Source organism: Athene noctua, chromosome 1, assembly GCF_965140245.1.
Source record: "Athene noctua chromosome 1, bAthNoc1.hap1.1, whole genome shotgun sequence".
Lineage (NCBI taxonomy): Eukaryota > Metazoa > Chordata > Aves > Strigiformes > Strigidae > Athene > Athene noctua.
This window is the reverse complement of record NC_134037.1, coordinates 257,244,941-257,268,567: the sequence shown is the minus strand read 5'-3', so window position 1 is coordinate 257,268,567 and position 23,627 is coordinate 257,244,941. Positions and strand designations below refer to the sequence as shown.

The 23,627-nt window shown below is 38.7% G+C and overlaps 1 protein-coding gene across 26 annotated transcripts in view; it reads left to right on the top strand.

Moving 5' to 3' along the window:
- DLG2 (discs large MAGUK scaffold protein 2) overlaps positions 1-23,627 on the top strand; it is a 1,037,827-nt gene that overhangs the window by 901,345 nt on the left and 112,855 nt on the right. Inside the window, exon 1 of one of the 26 annotated variants that reach the window (XM_074918010.1) lies at positions 8,894-9,195. The exons of 24 other annotated variants lie outside the window; for them this stretch is intronic. Coding sequence is in view for 1 of the 2 variants with exons in the window: in XM_074918002.1 (XP_074774103.1) it covers positions 11,423-11,447 (25 nt within the window). In the remaining variant the exon portion in view is untranslated. Of the gene's footprint in view, positions 1-8,893; positions 9,196-11,073; positions 11,448-23,627 lie in introns of those variants that run through there. One more of the 26 variants, XM_074918002.1, reaches the window with a different exon arrangement.

Here is a 23,627-nt window from a genome sequence, read left to right as displayed (position 1 = left end):
TTAATGAACTGAACACAGGCTGTGTCTCTTGTATTACTTCTACATGGGGAGAAATAAAAGGATTTTGTTTTGGTTGGAAAGGTCAGAAATAATTCCTGGCTGCAGCACGCAATCTAATGGCAGTTGATATTTCTTTCCCACAGGAAGCCGTTAACTTTGTTGACCGGGTGTAAAAGGGAAGTTAAAGACAATCAATTATTTGCAGGGAGCACTGTGTTAAATTAATGCATATTAAGAACCTAAATGGATTTAATTCTTCCAGAAAAAGAAGGCCTTAATTTCTGATAGTTTCATTTGAAGAAAGATCCTGAAGTGACTCCATGAATATTAACATGCTTTAAATGTTACATCGATTTTATACATTTAATTGATTTTTTCCTAACTTTCTCCAAGTCTTCTTAAGTCAACAAGTTTGTAGTTTAAAACAAGATGCTTATTGGAAAATCAATTAACTGCAAACCAAGCAGGGTATAAAAGGACATTCTTCATTCTATATAGTGTTGGTATAGGAATTATGTTACTGGCAGAAAAATGTTTAATTACGATTTGACTCAAAATTATGTTTTGTAGGTTTCTGAGAAAAGCCAAACATGTACCTCAAAAACTTTATAAGAAACATGCATATATAATTGAAAGATTCATCTGTTTTTATGATCATTTGCATTTAACTTCCATCCAATGTCTGGATGAACTTATTGTTAGTAATATTTTTACAACTAACATATTTCATAGGAGTATTTGCCCAAGAAATGTAGTGCTAATATTTACACCTCACCAGGCAGGAAATGAAAAAATAGTGTAAGGTTATGCAAAACTCATATTGTAAATACTAACAACATAATGTTCACAAATCATCTACAGGCAGAGGGCATCTACTCACTCCTGTGTGATCATTAATTTGTGAAAACAGCCAAAAAGCCCATTAAAAAAATGAAACAAAAGAAACAGAGAAGAGACCATATATTCACTGTAAATTATTTGCTCAATTCTGCTGGTTGGTCACACTCAGAAAAGCTTTATTTACTAGTCTTTTCTTTTTATTAGGAGATAGGTAGTGTAATGTAAACACACACACAGGATTTGCATTTTTCATCCTCCTAAAAGTTATTTCAGCGGGTAAGAGCTGGAGTACAGTAGTCCACTGGGATGCTTACTGGGAAACAAAATAATTAAATTTCCTGGTAAAAAGCAAAAGGATTTTTTTTTCCCCTCACAGCTTTCTGGTACAAGCTAACTTATTTTTGCATGCCCAGAACTTTGATGATACTTTGAGGGATGTAGTTTTTATTACTTTCTAACAGAATACCATGATATCCGTAGGGTCACACATTGCCAGGACACATCTGATCTACTAAAATATGAAACTGGCTACGATCTCCACAAGGAGTCATCTTCTTAACTGCCCTGTCCATGCATGGTGCGCTCTAGACAGTGTTTTCTTTGTAAGGGTCATATTGTTTCCTTCAAAAGTAGCCTGTGTTCATTGTCTTACTGCGTTTTTTTACATTGTCATTAAAGTCCTTGTTTGGTACCAACACAAAGTAGTATGGATTGTCCACTTTCCACATGTTGACCTCAGGCTCACTTTGTTTTTGTGGTTCTCATTCAAGTATGTCACTTCTGATTATTCTGCCCCCAAATTACATTCTAAAAGCCAATAAGGGTGTTCTCTGGGAACTGGAGCTGAAAAAGTTCCTTCAATTTGTATCCACCATCAGTGACAGTGCTTTTTTATTGCTTCCTCTTATATCCATCAGACTGACATATATCCCTGCCCGTGGCAGGGGGATTGGAATTGGATGATCTTTAAGGTCGCTTCCAACCCAAACCATTCTGTGATTCTATGATTCTCTGATATTAGCGTCTGCTATGCAATATTAACTTTGTGAAAGCCAAAGGATTTTTATTTTCCTAATTGTGGTTAAAAGCAGAAAAAAAGACTGGAGAAAATCACTGCTTGGACTCTCCAACTCTTGCAAAGCTATTTGCTTTGAAGATGCTTAGGCGGCTTGCAGCATTAACATTTAAATACATCGTTATTTTTAGTGTATCTTCACAGTACCTGCATGAAGCAGTTCTGGGCTGAGAAACTGAGCTGCAGAAGCAGCGTCCATCCCAGGACACACAGGAACAAAACTGCAGCAAATATCCCAGGTTCAGAGCTGCTGCCATTTTCTCCTACTTTCCTTTTCCAAAGTACTCTGCTAAAAAACCTGTGGAGTTGTAAACACAAGGGAGAGAAGGCAATCAGCTTCCTCCTCCCCACTGCTGCTTTTAACTTTTCTTTTATCTTTGGCCTTTATTCTCCATGTGATTTTTTTTTCATTTCAGGTGTCTAGCAGAAAGGTGGTCAGAGCATAGGAGTAGACAGCTGCAAATTTAAGTGCTGAGAACTGCACATCCTCAGCTTTAACAAGTGCAGTGTCTCTGCTCAGTTCTCCCATTATTTCCTGATAAATCCCATTGTATCATTTAAGAAATATTAACCAAATGTTCTTGTTATTTCAGTAGGGGTTTACTCAGAGATTCTGAGAATAAGTATTTATATGAGTGAGAATAAGTATTTATATTTCACCTCCTTTATTTCTTCATTTCTTCATTTAAAGGTCTTAGAGCACTTTCCCACTGCTAATTAATACTCAAACTATAAGTAGTTCAAGAACAGAGCATCTAATCAGTGTCCTGATTCCTCAGTCCCATCAGATACAATCTTTACAAAACGGTGGCTTGTCCTTAAGTGCCCAACTCAGCTCAGACTCTGTGGAAGTTATTTGCCAGGTACAAATATGATGGGATGACAGACATCCCCCTTCACAGTTACTGCTGGCCCATAATTGGGGTATCATTGCCATTCATGCCTTCAGAGTGTCCAGACAGTACAGGAATGCACTCAGCATGAAAGTTCCCTCCAAGGAGGTTCACCAGAGTATCATCACCCTTAGCTAACCAAAAGGGTTTCTGGTGAGACCTGAATTAATTTGTCTGACATTAGAGCCAAGACAGTAAATCTGCAGTTTCAGCAGTCTTGTGCACCATGCAAGGCGACAGATGATTCCTGCTGAGCTGAAGGAGGTTTTGCCATATCCCAGAAGCACAGTTATTTCTTCCTTTCTTTTCAGAGCAATGCTTCACTGTAATGCTCCTGCAATTGCATATATTCTTCTTTGCTGGGAGGGACTTTCTTGGCACATTCACAAGTAATGGCAAAAAAACTGCAGAATTAAATTTGCAAGAATGGCTGGCACAGACCTAGCTTGAGTATCACCTGCTGTCCTTCCTTGGCTTGTCTGGATCACAAACTGCTTTACATGTTCAGGCTCCAGGAACAGCATAACCGTGGAGTCCAATATGAGTAGGTTAAATTCGCTTATGGTGTCATCTAAGCTGGCTGATTTGGAGCTAGTATATGGGTATCTCTACATTGCTCTGCCATCTGCATTGTAGTTAGTCATCCAGGCTTCAAATTTTCTTTCCTGAAAGAAAACTGTAGGAGGGGAAAACTTAATCTAAAAGTGTGTGCGTACCGATTCCTGTGCTAGCTCATTGTCACAATCAATGCAGAAGGCATCCTCAGGCGATGCCACTTGTTTTTTGCAGTCTACCAGAAATGCAGGCCTGAATTTCAGCCTTCTCATGAAGACTGTTCTGTGTGCTCATCTTGTGCCCCTTTCCATGGATATCTCCTTGCAGCACTACCACGGGCTTCTTCAGTAAAGCAGATCTCTCCACCACACATACCATGCCTCTTACCGTGATGTCTGTAGAGCTTTCTCCATGCGTCAGTAAGTGCTGTAGGTAACGTGAAGGACTATGCCAAGCTGACAGATTTTCATCACCATCCTCAGAGGAGTCAAGTGTATCATTCCTGTGCTGTAATTCTTCCCCAGATCAGCCACCTACTCCTCCCACCACAGAGTGCACGCAGAGTTAAACTGCAAATCGGAGGAGGATCTTCACGTCGCTCCACCATTCTTTGCCATACAAAGCTGTTAACTCATTTGCTCCCTGCACCAGGCTTATAAGGAGTTGACTGGACCTTATGTTTGTGTAAAAGATGTTTAAAAGATGCTTGTCTGGTTTGCTACTGAATCTAATATTTTACCTGTTAAGATCTTGAGCTACTTTTCCAGCTCTTGTAGTTAGTAAGTCCTTTATGCTTTGCTTTGGATTTGAATATCAAGCTCTAGACAAATTTAACTCATTTAAAAGGAAACAGCAGAAAGAAAACAATGCAAAACACAGGGTTAAATGGAAAATGAAAGTCCGGAGAACAAAACAATCCCAGTTGTGGATGCTGAACGATATCCTCCAAGTTTCTCAGTTCTTTTAACCAGCTGAACCAATCTAAGCCATACAGAAAATCAACATTTGTATGAAGTCTCAGACTGCTCCTGAGATATCCACTGGTTTATAAATGGCTGCTGTAGTATTCCAGGTTCATGGGGTGCTATCAAAGGCTTTTCAACTCACATCCAGTCAGCCTCTCCACAGTCTCTAGGGAAAGTGCCATCTGGCCTTCCTTCCTTTTAGCAGCTCTTCTTTATTACTGGTAAAATCATTCATATTCTTGAGACTATGAAGCCACCATTAAGAGAGTTCATCCTTCCTAACCAGCAAAGCAAGTTCTTGTCACTGCCCTTGATCAACTGGAATTGCTCTCTTGGGCGTCCATTCAGACCTAGCTCAATATCCTCTTTGATTCTCTTTTCCTGTATTTTTTCAAACAGACCTCATTCAGAAAGAGGACTTGAGCTTGTACTCTGCACTTGAGCAAAAAAGATGTCACTTGAGAAAGAAAATTACTGCAATTCAGAAAAATATTATTATAGTAATAGCACTTGTACAGTCCTTTACATCTTCAAAGCCCTGTGCCAGCTAATTTATTAATTAATCTAAATATACAGTTTTATTCATTTGTAATTATGAGGATTAATCCTAGAAACTGAAACTCTATTTAAAAACTGTTCTAAAATGAAATTGCAAGTGTGCTACATGGAAAAGAAATCAATTTCTCCATTGCCTTGCTGTGGCAATTAAATTTATTTACATTGTCACTGCTGTTTGTTTTGCAACGCATGATGTATGTAGGTTACAGCAATGAAATCTTCTGTCTGACTTATTGTGGGGTACTATTTTACCATATATTTATAAAAGGACAAATTCTCATTGGATTCGGACCACAAACAGTAGAGTAACTAGTGAAATTTGTAAGTCCTCAGTGGCTTCAGCTGGTATTAAAAGTTTGATAGGTTTCTGTACTCAAAAGGTACAATGACAACCCTATCTCACCCTACTACCCTTCAAAGAGTATAGGTGTTGTGATTCCCTGTAGTAGTGGTTACCTTTAACAAATGTAATAAAGACCTTTACTAGCACGCTCAGCTGATTTTGATTTGAAAAACCATAGGTCTCAATTAACTAAGCTCATATAGATTTCATGGCAATGCTTAGCTGGATTAGCAGGGGAGAGCTAAACTAGTGCCTTTGCTGGGAGGAAGGTGAGCAATGACCTGGTTAGTGACCTGTAGTCCTTGAGGGTTTGGGTTTTGTCTTGTAGGGGCCCTCGGAGAAGCTGGGCTGTTGTGAAGTATTGCAGACTGAGGCTGAGCAGTGGGTTGAGTCTGAGATCAAAGGAGAAACACCCATAAGAAACAAAGTTTATTTAGATCTCCTGAGCACTGGAAAATTTAGTTTTATTACTGTTCTTACTGGATGTTACTGTCTGATAAATGCCTACTCTTTTATTTTAAATCCTGCTGGACTCTTTGCTTTAGACATACTTTCTGACATTGCCATCAACAGGCTATCAGATGAAAGAGCATTTCCTTTAGCCAGTGTAAATCTGACAAAAATTCACTAAAGGAATTGAAGAGCATAACTGAGAAATGCAAGGTACTGAATAAGCACCTCTTTAGTTTGCATGATGGCTTCTTAGGCCACATGGCAAGAATTACTGACCAGTGTACTGATCATTTGTACCACCTGGCGTAGCCTGGAAGTTATCTTTGTTGGTGCACATTTATTCACCTGGAACTCTGGGTCCACACTGTGAAGGTCCTGGAGATCTAGTTTTGCTTCACTGGGTTGCGAGTTAACTGCATGAGCTCATCTGTGATCCTGATAGTATCAAATCTTCCTGTAGTTACTCTTAATTTGAAGTTTCCTTAGCTGCTTCTTGAGCAGAAAATATAACTACTCTTGTTATTCCAGCTGAATGACCTGATTTTTCCCCAGTGATCTGTGTGCTCGCTTTAGATAGCAAATAGGATGTCTATGATGTGTAGTCGGTAGAGTCCATGTGACTATAGAAGAAAGTCATGTTTTGGCAGGAAATGGAAACACTTTTGTCTTTTTTTTTCATTTTTAGATCATTTCTAGTTTGCAGCTTGAAGCAGAGAACCTCAAAGTCAATACCAACTGTGCTTGTTACAAATGCCTCAAAAAAACATACTATATGTGTATGTAGGTATACAGAAATCTGGCAGCCATATGGGATTTTCACACACCTGTCAGTGAAGTGAGTAAGTCTGAATGTGAAATCTCACATTCTGCACCAGAATGTATGAACAGAGCCTGAGGACATGGGTTGTGCCATGAGTGTATCCATTCACCAAGAAGGTAGCGGTTTTACAGAACACCACACTGCTGAATATTATGGCAGTATCAGCTATGAAATACTTTCCATGGAGAGGTAACATGGAAGGTAGGATAACTAATAAAAAGTTACAAGTAAGTGTGAAATGCGGTAGCAATTTTTCTTGGAATTGTGACTCTTGTGTAATACCGCAGGCTGTGGTTTATGCATGCCACCTACACGCAGCTATGAAATATTGCAGTGTCTTACATTACTGTGATACTGACCAGTTTTACAAACCTGTACTCCAGTAAATGTGAGCTGAATTTGGGGGTGAATGCTATGTTGGTCAAGGAGATTCAACCAAACATTACTTGTGTCAGTCACACTGCACCAAATTATTATAAGGCAGTGTCATGTTTACATATATTCTTGGGAAGCCTCTTCAAACCTGAATGATTAAGGCAAAACAAAAGGAAAAATAGATGCCTTTTAGGGCATTCTGGCACATATGGTTTGAATCTGTCTTTTAGGATAAATAGGTCAGAAAACCCTAATTAGTGCACATGACAGCAAACTGTTGTACTTGGGCCATTTTAGAGAACCTCCATGATTTGCAAGTGAAATGTTTAAACCTGCAAGAATACAATTTGGCTCTAAAAGCCAAATCTGGTGGCACAGATCTTTTTCCTGCTTCTCAATGAGCCAGGGTCTGTCATTTGGAATATTTTCTGCCCATATTGGATTATTCCCAGTCAGCATTGCTGGAGAATCCAATTATTGGATCTCAGCTGCCCTCTCCTCTGAGAAAGGCAGAGAACTCAAAACCATTACTGGGGGGTTATATCGTAGAGTCCTGGTCTGTCTCCCCTATATTCTGCCACCCAACTATACACAGCCTTTCCTACATACCAGCCACTGTAGTAAGAGGCCATAGCTCATGCAGAAACACAGCTCATGCCTCTGGCCTTTAATGAATTTTTTTCTCAGAATGGAAAGGTGCTGAACAGAAAGGGACAAATGAGGAATGGGGGGCAACAAGCAGCTGAGGACAGGAGAAAAGAGATATATATAGGACTTGCTTTTGCTATGCATGAAATGCAACACCCTGTTCCCACATCGTGACGCACATCAGTCGGTCCAGATGGTGAGAAGGGTTGGGTTTCTGCCTGGGGCTGCCGGCGCAGGCTTCATTTGCATTCCTCAGCCCAGTTGTTCATGGAAAAGCATCCAGGCGATGCATAACTGCTCACACAACTGTGCGCACCTTCCCAAGCACAGCCTTTCTTCATGGTACCAAATATTGGGAGAATTTTACAGGCATGGGAAATGAAAGGAGCTGGATCAAGTTGAGGCTCCAAATGGAGCCCTCTGAGAGTCATCACCAGTGATGTAGAAATAGAAAATGATCCCGAATAAAACGTTCAGTCACACTCTCTGCTCGTACAAATAGCCCTGAGTTTGTGTAAAACATATACAAAATTCCTGGAGCTCAACTCTGAAAGAGCAACTTCCGCTCCATCATAAAAGACTTGCTGTACAAAACCCTTTCCAGTGACTGATCCCTGGCTGGGTATTACCATTACCATAACCAGTTTTGCTTGTTAGGGGCTAATTGTGAGTGTTAATTTGTGGCATATGCAACAACTGTGATTGTTATTGCTGTAATTAATCCCATTTGAAAATGTTTAGTTTAATTGATTGTATTAATAGGTCTAAGTTTTAGCTGTTTGGTTCTGCTGGTTTGTATCTATACATTTAGTTTAAAAACAATGAAAGCATATGGAAAAAGAAAACATTAGAGGAGTGAAGAGCATTGCAAATACAAATGCAAATGTATAAGTTAGAGGACATATCTATCAGCATTTTTTAAAAGGCTTTTAAAATGTATACATAATTTTGCCTAACAAGTGTATTGCCTGTAATAGTCATTCTGCCTGTAGTAATGCTTTTAGGTTATCCTTGCTAACGTCCGTGGAATTTGTCTGAATAATTTCCATAATAGTGGAAGTTACAAACGGTGTGTTAGTCTCTAAACAAGAACCGCGTCTTTAAGAAGGGAAGATTTTATGAAGATTTAAAAAAAAAAAAAAAAAAAGTGAAAATTGTATCTAGAGGATAGTAAAGCTATATTTACTACTGTATTAAGAAATGTTTTTGTGAAGGATTGGTACTGGTAGATGGTTTCTCCTCTGAGTTTTGCTGCTCCCCTAACGTGCAGTTGATCATTCCACCTTAACAAGGTGCAGTGATTGACAGGTAGCGATGTGGCACGGAGCAGAAGGTGGGAGTGTGCGCTGTTGGTTTGTGCTTGTACATCCTGAGCACCAATTACTGTCACTGCTGCCAGCACTGATGTGTTTATCAGGATGAGTTATAGCAGAATATATGTACACAGGCAGTGTGTATGCTGGATGACCACCCCCTGTGATGTAAAATATGAGAGTCTGGGAGCTACCGTTTTATAATTCATCAGGTTCAGCAACTGAATGTTGTTGGTTGGCTTAGTTATAAAGGCAAGTGTGAACTGAACAGCAGACAGGAGCATCTCGCATTAAGAGTCCTGCGAAGCTGCATTTGGTGACTGGGCTCTGCTTTTGTTCAAGTGAATTCAGTCCTCGGTGAGTGATGGGGGTTCTGATGAGCTAAGGCTGTTATTATATAAGCTGGGGAAACCTGCCTGCTAGTTTTATGTGTATTTTGCTGCTGGAAGTCCTTGTCTGTGGTTGTTTTTAGATTTTGCAATATTTTCAGTTGTGTGCGTTACTGGCAGAAAATGAGATGAAAAGAAAAATGCAATGATGAATTATTCACCATAGTGCTGTGAGGATCTCTTTTCTAGCTAAAGTTACTTTCCTTTAGTGAGTGTGTTGGGGGTTCAAAGAAGCTACAAACCAGCAAATCTACCTGTCATTAAATTGCTTTTATTAGTGGATAAAGAGAGTGATAACTGTGGCTTTTGTAACAAGAGGAAGAAAAAGCTATAATCAGAATCATTTACAAATTCTTTGCTTTTATATACATGTGGCTTTTCAGATGCAGTATTAAATCTTTTGTGTGCAGCGAGAGGCTGCAAAGAATTTGTATTGTAGAGCTTTTTAATTAGATAATCAGTAAAATGGTAGCCTCTCTCAGTTTTTGTGGTAATAAGCTTAGTATCACATTAAAATGAATGATTCCCCATCTTGCATAACAACAGTGCTGAAATATGTGTAAGATGAAAGGCAAAGGGAGACTTTGAAACAAACTGTGGGAAAGGTATATTTCCTATAACATATGCATTACTTTTTGAATTTCACCAGCTTTAGCTTCTTTGCTCTTAATTATCACTTGCTTCATTACGACCTCTACATCTTTTCAAGCAAGCTTCTTTAATATCTGTCAACATTATCTTGCCAGTAACCTTTAAAGATCAGTAAGCCAGCAATTTTTTTTTCTTGTTTTAACCAGAAAGGAAATGAAAAGCAGGGTTTATGAAACTGAAATATTAGCATTGCCGTACAATACCTGTATCGCTACTCAGGAGAGGCAGGTGGTCATGAGCAACAATTTTACTTTTCCTTTTATCACGAGCAGTATTATCAAAGGGACAATTGCAGCTCCTGTCTCTCTGTGCCAGCTGGGTTTTTTTTTTCTCTGTGGGTTGTAGAGGCAAGTTTGTTTTATCAAAATAACAAGTGGGCTTGGCAGAACAACACCTGTTGTCTTATTGCTGTATTATTAATAATTGGAGAGAGACACTCTCTTCCAGAGATCTCTCATCTGGTATCAGTCCAAACTGTTTACTCTGTAGTGATTTAAACTTGTATTGTGACTTCTCATTTAGAAATAATCTATTGTATGAGTTACATGTGCAGCATCAAAGCTGCAGGACAGATCCTGGTTTAATTAATTAGGTGTCTGATTTTAGCATCATTTTTTATTTAAAGAGTAAGGCTATTGGCAAAGTGGCCTTTGCCACAGACTTCCTTTGCAGAACAGATTTGCACTTACTCTTTATAAATCATAAATTCAAAAAAAATTAGAATGTCTTAAGATCATTTCCTGGCAGCCTAACAGACTAGAGCCTATTTCTAGGAAAGAATATATACCTTTGTCAGCAGTGCTTTATTTAAGAGTATTTCACTGCTTTTTGAGCATTCAGTTCTATTTTCAGTGACCTCTGTGCTAGCAAATGAGATTTCTTGAAGTGTGAGCTTCTGGCTTTGCAAGTTCTCCTCCTTTCAGAAATCTGTGATATTGCATCCATCTGTCTAGGCATTTATATTGCATGCATCACTATGGTGTAATCTCAGCAATCTGAACATTAACCATGTAAATGTATGTGCTGTAACTGAGGAAGTATAAATTAGGACAGGAAAAGCAACCCTAAAAGGAGAAAGTTATGATACGGGCATATGGCTCTTGTGGGCACCAGAGCTCCAGACTCACTATTTGTTATAACACAATAAATTAAGCTACCAACTAGTTCAGTCTCCAGGCAGTGGTATGGAGGCTTGGGCACAGATGAGACCAGCTTCTTGAAGTTTGTTCCAGATAAGACCGAGGCCAACCAAATGGAAAATAGCCAGAGGATGTGCGTATGCCTGCTGCTCCTTTCTGGTCATAGTCCAGGAGTATTGCTGAAGGAAAAACAGCAGTGACTAAGAATTATATTTTATGTCCTCTCTGGTCTGGATACCATAGTTGTTTTATCTGGATATGAGTTTGTTGCTGTGATCCATGCCTCCACCTGACAGTAAACGACAGCAGTGTTCTCCGTGGAGCACCGTGCCTTAAATCCCTGTGGTTACCAGGGCTGGTCCCAGTCCCAGCCCGCCGTGTGCTTAGTGATACATCCTGCTGGAAATGGACTACACCACAGCTCCAAGAAGTATGTTGTCTTCCTATTAATTTCTGAATAGAGATAATATTATAGGGTTGATTCATAGCACTCTCAAGTAGCAGAAATCTGCTCTCCGAGAGGAATCTTTTCCAGTTTTTGCCTTTTGGTTGCAGCTGAAACCAGCCAAGGTGCCTGTGATCAGATTATTTTACATAGAAAATATAGATGCCTGGGGGAAAACATCTTGGATAAAATTCCTTAGCTTTGGAATTTATCTTTTTTTCTTTTTATTTGGTCTGAAATACCTCAGGTGTACTGACCTTCAGATTTGCTGTGAAGTCCCGTGGCAGCTGATGGTCAACATTTTTGGTGAAATAGGGTATTCAATAACTCAGCATTACTCTTTGGAGAGTTCTATTTCAGTTCACAGTAAATATAGCTAATGTGTGACTGTGTAGTTGTGTGACTGTACTTTTTGTCTGTGTCAAAAGTGACTAGAGGTTGCAACAGCGGTGTGTAAATTCACATGCTTATGTGCCTGTAACACTTCTATTTTCCTCTTTCAAGCACGCACGCACACAAACTATACTTTTAAATAGAGGAATGCATTTATACTGAGCCTTGAGTACAGAAAGCTCTAGTGCATAGAATTGAAAACTATTAACTATATATTGAATCTCTCCTTACTTTTTATTGAAGACACCGATAAAGTGACATTGCATGTTATTTTGCAGCATTCTCAGGTTTGAAGTCAGTAGTCCTAATGGGTGTGAAACAAAGCTGTACACACTGGCGATCATAGTGATGTGCTTTCAGGGAGAAGTCCATCAGTGGAAAAATGGGTTGGAAGGATAGCTTAGACATCAGGCATCCTCAGTGTAGGAAATAGCCAACATATCTTTATGGCAGGGAAGAAATGGAACATACTGAAGGATGACGATGTATCAATGAAAAACAGTAGGTTTTTTGTATGTCCAGATAAATTGTAAAGGATCACCGAATAATCAGTGCATGAAAAGAACAAATCTGGCAACTGGAGCAGAGAGTGAATGTGTTCATAAACACAGCATGCCCTTTGATGTTGGTCTGTTCTTTGTGTTGGAAGATTATTTTTTTTTAGATCTTGTATGATTGTACAATCAGGAGAGGATATTCAGGTTATAAAAACAATGAAAGATTCACTTGTAACCAAAATACATCTTAATACAGCTAAATTTAATTTGTTTATGAATGCAATTGCTTGGTTTGTTTAGTGACTCGCACTGTCTTGGCATCTGGATGCATTATGCTAATGTTTAAAAAAAAAAATATTGAAAAGAGTTTTTATGTAAGTAGTCTTTGGTATGGAAAAAAAATGAAATAAAAGCAAGGTCCGTAACCCCAGCACCTTCCTTGCTGCCAGATAGTTAAAACAAGAAGCAGATACATCTGTCCTTGAAACATCCCAGGTGAGGAGGGTGTGCTCCGGGATAATAGAGATGATTCTGGAGAACTCAGCACCAGAAATCAGTAGGAACCAGATGTCAGTGAAATAAAGGGATACAAATGTTCTGCTTTCTGCATGGCATTCAGTGTAGTCTAGATCATCAACAGCATGAACAGTGTCAGTCGAGGGTTCTTTTCAAGAGACAAAGCTGCTCATGTCAGCTTTTGATGGAGTTTCTCCATGTTTTCAGGAGATGTCCATGGTCAGAAGGGTGCTGGTTTCTATGGCTCTGTCTCCACCACAGAATAAGTACAACCCATGGAGAAGGTGCCCATAAATAGAGGTGTGGGATTTAAATTGCATCCAGGATCACCTCTAGTAAAGGCCCTACAACTTTGAATCCTGCAGACAAGTACTAGATGTCCCAAGAATGAGCTGCACTGGAAGCCACTGTGCATTGCTCTAGATGAACACTTTTCATCTTTTCTGTATCGTGACCATATGTAGAAGAAAAAAATTCTGTGGAGACCTTCTTACAGAGCCCTACATGAAAGGGGCCGTAATCCCATCAAACTGCAGGCTGAAAGCACTCCTAGATACCTGCTGCTTCTCTGGTCCTCAATTTTCTGTCCTGCCTAGAATCATCAAAGATCAAGGACATTTGTCATTTCACTTGCCAGTATGCAAACAGGAGTGATGCTTATCTGCAGGAGGTTCATTCATTGTCTTAAACACAGTGGCATACTATGTTCTGTCCTGTGCAAATTTAAAATTATTAGTTGGTGGCCTAAAGCTCAATATTAATGTACAGTTTTTATTTTGTGGGAAATGCTTATTGGAATCGCTATATTTCTACTTGGGCATTACCACTGCACTCACTCAAAAGTCAGTCTGATAAAACTGCACTCCTCATTCGCGGAATACTTTCTTAGTGTTACCAGAAATCTATTATTTTAGCCAGGCAGGAGTGTAATCTGGATTGACAACAGGTTTTTTTAAATCCTGAGAGTTAATGTCATCTTTACATCACGCTGGTCAGTGTGTTGTGTTTGAAGAACTTGCAAAGTGACAGAGTGAGACATGGCATGTCCCTTCTAATTCATTATTGTACTCCCAATGACATGTTTCTTGTTTGGAAGACAACAGAAACCCACCACTCTGTAAGCATAATTTACAATGCTATTTCTGCTAGGGCTTAAGGAACGAGATTAGTGCACTGGCATTTGAGCTAAGCAAATGCTAATTTAAGAACCTGCTATTATCCTTTTTTTTGTGTTGTGGTAATAACCTTTTAACATTATGAAATAATAAAGAAGTGATTGAACTGTGTTGTGTGCAGCCACATGCTGAAACTGAACGAGTGAACTAGCCAGGCAGACTAATCAGTTCACTTTGTTGGCTTTTTTTCTTTTATAGCTATTTATTTCTATATTCTAAGTAAATTGTAATCTCAGAAGCATTTTTGCTACGTTCAGTAATGTGCACAATGAGTAGAAAAAGCATTCAGAGCAGCTAGTAATACTAAGGAGCAAATGTTTCTACCTAGCGGTGTCTAAGAAAGGTAATGGAAGTATTACTAAAGAAAATCTCTACTCTCTTTCAGAAAACCTACTTATAGCTGTTTTAAGAAGGTATAAACATAAATACCATTACCCTCAGTATACAGTGCCTTTTCATGTAAATGGTATTTTATTCTCTCTGTATTTATTAACAATACAGTTAGTTTGCCTATAGCAGTAGATCTGTTTCTTCCACTACCAAAATATTCCTCAAGAAAGGAATCTATTATCCCAGATGGAAGACTGGGAATGGGCAAAATTATTATCTGCTGAATGTCCCTTGGACTATCCTTGCCCTTCTCAGGTGGGTGTTTCTGATACACATTGCATAGAGAAATGACAGTGTACACTGGCTGCTGCTGGCTTTGGGTTGGGCTGTAGTTCAGAAGTGCAAAGTAAAATTTTTAGTAGGTGTCATTAGGTGAAACTCAGCAGTTGTCTGTATTTCTTCTCTTTGAGGTACTGGCAAAAGAGTTAAATAATTCAGTATTTAATATACCTGCCCAGCACAGAACCAAGTTTCAGAGGAGGGAGAAAATAGCTCTCCTACATACAAACCAGGTTTTCCAGGCATGGAGTTACTTTCATTTCACTATATTTTTCAATTTGTCAGTTAAACACCCCAAAAATTTCTGTAGATGTTCTAAAATGTTCTTGTTTGAATTAACAAAATTGTTCTGGAATACTGAACGTAAATTAAATGTTTCCTGTTCATGTTTGGTTTCTTCTATTCTGGTTAAAATTTCGTCATCTTTGAGTTATAATCACAGACCGATCTAGTTTTACAAGATTCTTGAAACAATTTTGTGGAACAGCTCAGGTATTTTTATTGTAGCTATTACATATTGGCCTTTGTAAGTTTATGTGGTGCAAATATTTTGCGCTCAAATATCTTTTGTTTCTACTCTTTCATTTCTTGCTCCTCACCCCTGACTGCTGAAATGACAACACTCATAGTCAGCTTTCTCCCATCTTTTCAGAGATGTGAATAAATTCTGCTTTGTTTTTATTAAATTTGTTTCAGTGCATAGGTATTGAATGGTAGTGATATGAAATAGCAAAAGCAGAAGGGCTGGAGGACAGAAAGTAGGAAGGACTGCGTATTTTTATGCATTTTTCTAGTGGAATTACTGTGAAGTGCCTGCATAAATTTTAGTTCAGGTTTATCCACCATTCATAAATTAGTCTAGCTTTTGCCCTACACTATTCATAAGACTTAAAATCCAACATTTTTCCCAAATTGTTTGGGATATTTAATACAAAGTGTGAATCGGTGGCTGGTCAAAGCACCTAAACTTATCAAAACATTGAAATTTTCTGTTTCCGTTTATTTTTGATATGCTTGGTTGATAGAGGAAGAAACAAGCTTAGGCTATGGATGTTGTCTGATGGCCTGTCAACTAATTCTTACAAAAATGTTTGATCAAGAATTAATGATTTGTATTTATCACAGGAAGTATTTTTAAGATTTGAATCATGAATCAAAAAAATTACTATGACTTGTTTTACTTAAAATTAATCAGCTACCTGGCATATTTTCTTTTGAATCTATACAATAATGGCACTTTTATCTTCTGTCTTTCTTTTACCCCTTACACCTTTCCCCATTGTTAGGTTACTGTACTTGAGATCCTAGATTATGCTGTATTTCAGGATAGTTAGGAGTTATTTTGAAAATATACAATAAAGGCAAAATTTATGTGATATGTCATGTCAATGTGAGGTTCAAAATACCAGAAATTTGTCCAGTTTTTTCAGGCCTATGTGTATAAACTGTTTTTTCCTTGTACCTAAACAGAAATACTCAACAAAGAGAGAGCTCAATAGAGGAAAAAAAAACATCATAAAATAAAGCCATAGGTAGATACTGCCCAAAACTCATTTGAGGGAGGGGAAAAAAGAGGCTCAGGAGGGCCTAATGTTTTAATATCTGTGCTGAAAAAGGGTATCCCTACTGGCAAATAACATTTAGATTAAAACATAGCTTTTTTCAATGAAGAAACATATTTATTGGTTTTCCCCACAAAAATTAGACATTTGAGTTTAACACACAAGTAAATAACTTGAATTCATGTATTAATACTCAATTAAATAATAGAAATTTTAAATGCCTAAACACTGATCTGAAGACATACAGAGCCTGATTGTGAGCTTACTTACACCGCTTACATATACCTAAAAACATGTAAATCAAAGACCAGCCTGAGAACACAAATGTAGTCAACATCTGCCTTAACCTTTGGTTAACATCTGTGTGAGCTGACTCTGCCTTTCATCTTCTGGTGGATTTTCCTCTTGCTAAGTATTACTCTGAAACAATCTGTAGGTCTTTCAGATAAACTTGTAGTTAAACTAATCTAATCAATCTGCATATCACACACCAATTTAATTTAGCCATTGTTCTGTTCTTTGATTTACTTGCAGCAGTTCTGTATTGTGACCAACACCCTTGAGGTGGATACCATTGATATATGGTGTTTGTACTGCATTAAGTTTGTGAAACGCATCAGGATCCTTTTGGATAAAAAGCAATATAACTGTGAATTATGTTACCATGTGGTTTGGAATATCTGCCCTTTTTCAGATAAATTACATAAACTGCTATATAGATACATAGCATAAACTGCCATATAAAAATAAATGTAATATATAATCTTGAGACATCCTCTTTTTAGTGAAGCTCTTGCTCTGACAGAGAAACATCCAAGACATTATGATATTTTTGTTTAAACTTAGTCTTTTGTAGGGTTGGTTAATGCAGAAAGGAAAGACTCATTTGAAGTGCTGTCAAGTGTTTGAGCATGAGACACATAACATCTGCCATTGAAAATGATGCCCCAGGTAATTTCCTAAACGTTATTTCTGAAATTGTGAAATGCAGCCACATCTACTGATGAAAGGGCAGGAAGCTGAATGCCAAACATGGCAATATTCTGCATTCAGGGAAAACCAAGTCAAAACAATACTTGTTTTGCAAGATAACTGAATACGTGTGTGGAGCATGTGCAAAATAAATGCGGTTTTAAGTTCTTACCTGAAAGTTCTACAATCAGAAGGCTACATGCAGTTCTGTGTATTTAATTCACAAAAACGTAGAGTTTAGTTGATTTTCCTCAGGATTTCTACTTGGACTCCACCAACTCCAGGTATTTCAAATATAGATTCTTAGTCATCATCTCTGGTGCTAAATGCCAGCAATTATAAGTACTGGTTGACTCATTTCTATACTCCATGTGTTTTTATGGCTGTTATAAAGCTTTGAAAATGCTGACAGACCTGTAGCCATCATGGGTGCTGCCAACATCAGGGCGTTTGATATTAAATATATCCGGACATTAAACCTTTATATTGCTGTACCGAGTTGTTCAACAGCACTGTCACCAGGGAGGATAATGTGAGTCAGGGGACACTAGTACAGCTAAGTGTAATATTTTATTTCTTCTAATGATCTTTGCATTCTAAAGGACTGGAGTTGTTAACCTCCATTATCTTGCCAGTGGGGTTTACCAACTTTGCATTTCTAAGCAGAAGAGGAGAAAGAGCTTTGCCTGTGTATTACATTTGTATATAATCACAGAGAATTAGTCATGTTTCACAAAATCACAGAATAGTCAAGGTTGGAAGGTAGCTGGATCATCTATTCCAACACTCCCCACTCTAGCACGGTCAGCAACAGCAGGTTCTCAGGGTCACATACAGTCAGGTTTTGAATATCTCTACACAGAGAGATTCCACAGCTCTCTGGGCAACCTGTTCCTGTATCCGATCATCCTTTAGAGTAGAAAAGTTTTTTCTAATGTTTAAATGGAATTTTCTGTATTTCAGTTTGTGCCCACTGCTTCTTGTCCTATCACTGGGAACCACTGAGAACCATCTCCTTTGCACCCCTCTATTAGAAATATACAATGTAAACTGGCTAAAATCTTTAACATATAGCACTACTGTCCACTGCCGACCAAATCATTCCCTTGTGTTTGGGGAGTGACATCCAGTATGCCTTAAAGGTGGCAAGGAGGGTCCAGACTTATCAAAAGACATATCAATCCTTCGCAGTATTCTGAGAATACTTCTCAGGCTCTTCCCAGATGTTAGGTCCCACTCACTGTTAAATATCATAGAATCATAGCATGTTTTGGGTTGGAAGGGACCTTAAGTATCTAGTTCCAACCCCCCAATATCATTCTTCTTGTTCAAGATTTGACTGAAGCAACACTACTTTTGTCCGATACCTTCTCCCCTTTGCTCAGATCAGCCTAACACTTGCTTAGAATTTAAGTTCACTTTGAAATTCTGGTGAGTAATGAGAATTGTAGATTCATCTGCTGTTCATCCCTCTATAGATGGTAATTATTTCTGAAATCTGCCTGCCAGAAATTAAACAGAATCGTATTCAAATAAAAGAAACCTTTCCTTAATTGAGAGACTTGCCTACATGGCACAGAGTTTGAAAACAAAAATATGCTTTCATAATCTTGAAGCCAGCTTCGGCATTGGGTTGGCTGATTAAAAAAAAAATCCTCTATGAATAGAGTATGGCCTATATAAAAGAAGTTAAAACCTCAAATTTACTTGCATTTGTTAACGTCCTCTTTATCAGCCTTTCTACTCCAGAGATTTACCTTCTTTTCTTTCACTGTAAGTTGTTCTCATTAAGCTCTGTGATTACAAACAAGGCTTAGCAGTATTAAATTACTAGATATTTTTATGGCCAAATGGGATTACTTTGATAATTGGCTCTGATCTGTTGCAGAGCTTCTTCTCCCATACTTACTGCATCAAGCCTTGTAACATGATAGAAGTACCATCCAACTGACATTTCCCAAGTCCTTCGATCCTGGATCTCTTCAGAAGTTCAATTTCTTTTTAGATGTAGGCAACACGTCACAGCCTTTCCAGAATTTTTTAAATTTCTTCTGACACTGTCCATGCTGGTGTCTTTGAATTTGTAGTGAAATTGTGATGAAAAATGACAAGGATTAAAATAGGGACATCATCACAGTGTTTCATGGAGCTGTTTCTTTCTCGGGTCCTCAGTCTTAGCCATCATGCAGCCAGGCCAGATTCTGCTCTTAGGTCAACACTCTTAACTCAGGTTAACCATCTGTGGCAGATCAAGCATAAGAGAGGTTGACAGAAATCTCCAGCACTGAAATTACAGACTGACAGCATGGTGTCATCCACCAGAAATCATGACATTTCAGATCTATATATCTTTGTGCTTGCAATGACAGATCCCTATGATAAAGGGCGCCTGATCTGTGGTAAGCAGACAAGTCAAACACTCAAAGCAGTCAAAATGAAATTAAAACTAAATAGTTTATTTCTTTTAGCATGGACACATGCTGTGTTATGGAACAGAAAGGACTGGTGCCAGTGTAGTCAGTTTGCACGTACAGGCTTGAGGAGATGCAGAATTCAGAATTATCCTGCATCTTGGTTCTCCTCAAACCTGAAGCCAGCACAAGACTGTCTTGTGCCTTAAAGTGGTGAAATGTTGCTATGTCCACACAGACAGGTACCACATTAAACTTCTTCGCTCCCTATGTTGATAAGGCTACCCCACTGCTATCAAAACACTTAAAATTAACTCTTGAAATGTAAATGTTCAGATGTTGCCCTGATGATGTTCTCATTTATTTCTTTGGAAAGACTGGCAAACACTGACTCAGGCTTGATGTTATTTATTTAATATAGGATTCTGTGATGATGCATTACAGTGGATACTCAAGAGAAAGGAAAAATTAGGTTCTCTATAATACTGTGGAATGTACTAACAAACCTCTGAGATGGTCCCAGAAAGCAGATATGTGACAGAAAATCAGGTCTTACTGTCCCTGCAAGCTGACCCAGGAAAAAAATCCTCCTTCCCTCCAAATATCACTCTTCATATAACTCTAAACAGTACAGCCCACCTCAGCCTCATTCTTACAATGGCTGTTCATAGTCACAGGATATGAAGATTTTCTTTTATATAGCAAAATTAATCAGAAATGTAGAAGTTACAGAGTTAGAAATTGTTTATGATATCCATATCCCCAGAGGAGTTCTCTGTTACTTTGAGAAGAGAATACTTCTCAAAGTATTGGAAATGGAAATGGAAATCCCAAAGTAGCGGATTCATTAGAAAGTCAGGATTAACCAGTAACAATAAAAACATCACTCTGTATGCCAAGGATACTTCAGAGGCTTTGAAAGCTTTACTTGATCAAAATATATTCACTAGAGTCTTTTCCGTAATGACCAAAAAGTACACCAGAGGTAACTACCAAGGTCATAAAACCTTGAGTAATCTGTGTGTTTTCAACTGGCATTATTTTGGGTATAAGAAAGACCACATGTTTTTGTAGCAGCTTGACAGGCTGGGGGCTAATGCGTGCATTGTAGTTCTGTGCCTGTGCTGTGATTTATTTGGAGCAGGGCATATTTATGGCAGTGCTCCTCTTAACTAGCCAGTGGGTATAATTCTGCCAAGTTCTGTTGTCACTCCATCAGTAAAAATAATGTCAATAGTAATCAGTCACTGCCCACTTTTTATCCCTCCTGACTTCTTTTCTCTCAGGGGTAGCCACTGTCAGGTGATGCACACTGCCAGTTTTGCTCCTGTCTTACAGAAACGGGACCTTCCCTTAGCACTCTCCTTTAGCAGGATGTGACCACTGCCCACACCTCTTTACTCTCCTGCAGGAAATAGTAAAATTAGAAAAAATCTGAAAAGACTACCTTACAAGCAGCCAACTGTTTGGATAAATGTCATGCTCAGCCTGGCATTTCTTGCTGCTAGTCCTCTGGATATCTCAGCGAGCCAGGGCTGCAGCCCCAGAAGGTAATGGGGGAAGACATGTAAAGGTCATTGTGATTATAGTGAAGGAGGTGATACTTTAAAGCAGAATATGAATATAAAGTCTTGTAGAGGCTGGCATGAAAATGAAAATGTAAATAACTTGACAAGCTTTCCAGCAAGATATCAAAATGCCAAAGGGCAGTTCTGCCTTCTCCAGGACTCTTCTGCTCTTCATGAGCTACAGCTGTTTCCTTGGCCAGCAACAATAGTAACCTCAGGGGGAAGGAAGAATATGAAAGTCATAGTGATTCTTAGCAGCTGTCACATTTGCAATGGTTTCTCTTCAGAGTATTTCATAATCCCTTTTTTCAGTGTACTTGCCTTATAAATTTAGGTTACGCAATCACTATAAATGGGTACGCAAAAAGATGTGTATATACACACACACACGCATCGATGACAGTCTTAAAGCTATGAAATTCTTACAGGCTTCATGAAAACAGGGATAATTGTGAGAGACTATTCCAGACTTCTGACATAATTAGGTAGCAAAGAAATCGAGAGAGATGGAAGGAAGAAAAGAGAGAGTCCATGACATAGGTTATTCGTTGAATTGTATTTAAACTGTAGTAGAAACTAGATAAGGTTGACAAAGGTGAGAGAGACTTCTGAAAATGAAGGAGCTGAGGTAGAATTCAAAGGATAAGAGTCTTATAATTCTCAGAATAGATTCACCTTCAGCATCTTGGTGTCAGAGAGGTATGTGAATAACAGCTATTATTGCTTTAAGAACTCTGCTTTGATTTTTTTTTTTTTTTTTTTTTTTTTTTACTAGAGATTTAATTCTTTTTAGTTTTAACGTCCGGCAGAAATTCAGTTGTGTATATTTTTAAAAGTATGTGCATTTAACCAGCAATCCTCTTGGCATCCCTTCCCACCCTTTGAAGGGTGCTGCCCTCCTTACCCGGTGCCTTCTGAGCAGCCGCTTGGCATGCTCTGCCTCTGCACGGCAATGCCAGCTGCGTGGCAGACCTCTACAAACCTGATTTTTGTTTCCCTTTGTCAGTGCATGATACGCGCTGCCTGTTGGGATGCTTTTAGAGGCCTCCTGAGCCGGCCATCTCAAAACAGGAATGGTTTGCTGCAGTAATAGTGTCTGCTAATGTCTCATTACAATCAATTTAAATGCTTCAGTTCCACTGAGAGCTAATAACACATGAAAGTCAAACTAGGCTCGTAATTTCAAAGACCCATATTTTTTTGTAATGAACTGAACTATTATGCCCTGTTGAAAGCTTGACTATAAAAGATTTTAAAGCTGTGTTTGTAGTGTCATTAGGACATCCTCTTATGTGTCTTTTAAGCTTGGAATAGTAAGATATTCTCAGCTTTCTGTTTACCTTTAATAAAATTACAAAGCTTTGTCTATTGTCCTTTATAATTTTACATATTTACAATACATATTTGTTAGAATTAAAAAATAAAGTTTCTAAACCAGTGTTACCTGCCTAGCTTCCAGAGAGCTTCACTTTGCATTTTATAGAAAAGAGAGTTTGTTTCACTGCCCTTTATTCACTTTATTGTTTCCACTCCCAAGTCAACCTCTCCCAGCTTGATTGTCTTTCAACTAAATGGCCTTGTGAAAAGGAAATTTAAAAGTATTGATCGCACATTGCACCTGAAATCATCACGGGCCACTCTTCAGATGGATATCTGATGTAAGAATGGAGAAAAATTGGACCCAACGATGTCAATACCTGGCAGAAGTTAAAGAAGCAGGAAAAAGACACAAATGCGTATATAGAAAGGAAAATCAAATTTACCTCATCTTCAAAACACTCATGACCCTGACAGATATGGAATGGGTAGGACGCTGATTACTTTGGCAAAAAGACCAAAGAGCAGTTAGGCGGAAGAAAAGGAAAAGAAAGTAGGCTTATATGTTCAGAAATTATTTTACAGATAATTTAAAAGGGATAGTGGAGAGGTGAAGCAGATGACTAAAAGGAGGAAAAAAATGCAGGGATTAACCGCTCCGGATGGGCAAAGAACAAAGCACGGGGCACACTGATGTATGCTGGGCAGTTTGCAAGGGAAGAAATAGCGAGTTGTTACTCCCCAGCCCGCCGTGCACTGAGGGCTGTGGGAGGTGCAGGGAGGATGCCTGCTTCTCGCTGAGCCTCTGGTGGGGTTGTGGATGGGCCCAGGAAGCAGCAAAAGGGTGGAGCTGCTGGGAAGCCTGAAGCTTTGTGGCTCCCCTTGCTCTGCAGGGGCTGGTAAAGCTGCTAAGATCTCTTGTCTACCCACGTGTACCCAGCTCCTTGACACAGCTCTCTGACCCCACTGTTATGCTCATTAAAAACAGGGGTAATTCTGAACTCTGGTCCCATCAACAAATGAAAACTGATGAAGCAGTGGGGGCAGAGACACATAGGCTAGTTTTACAATAAAATGCAATGTTT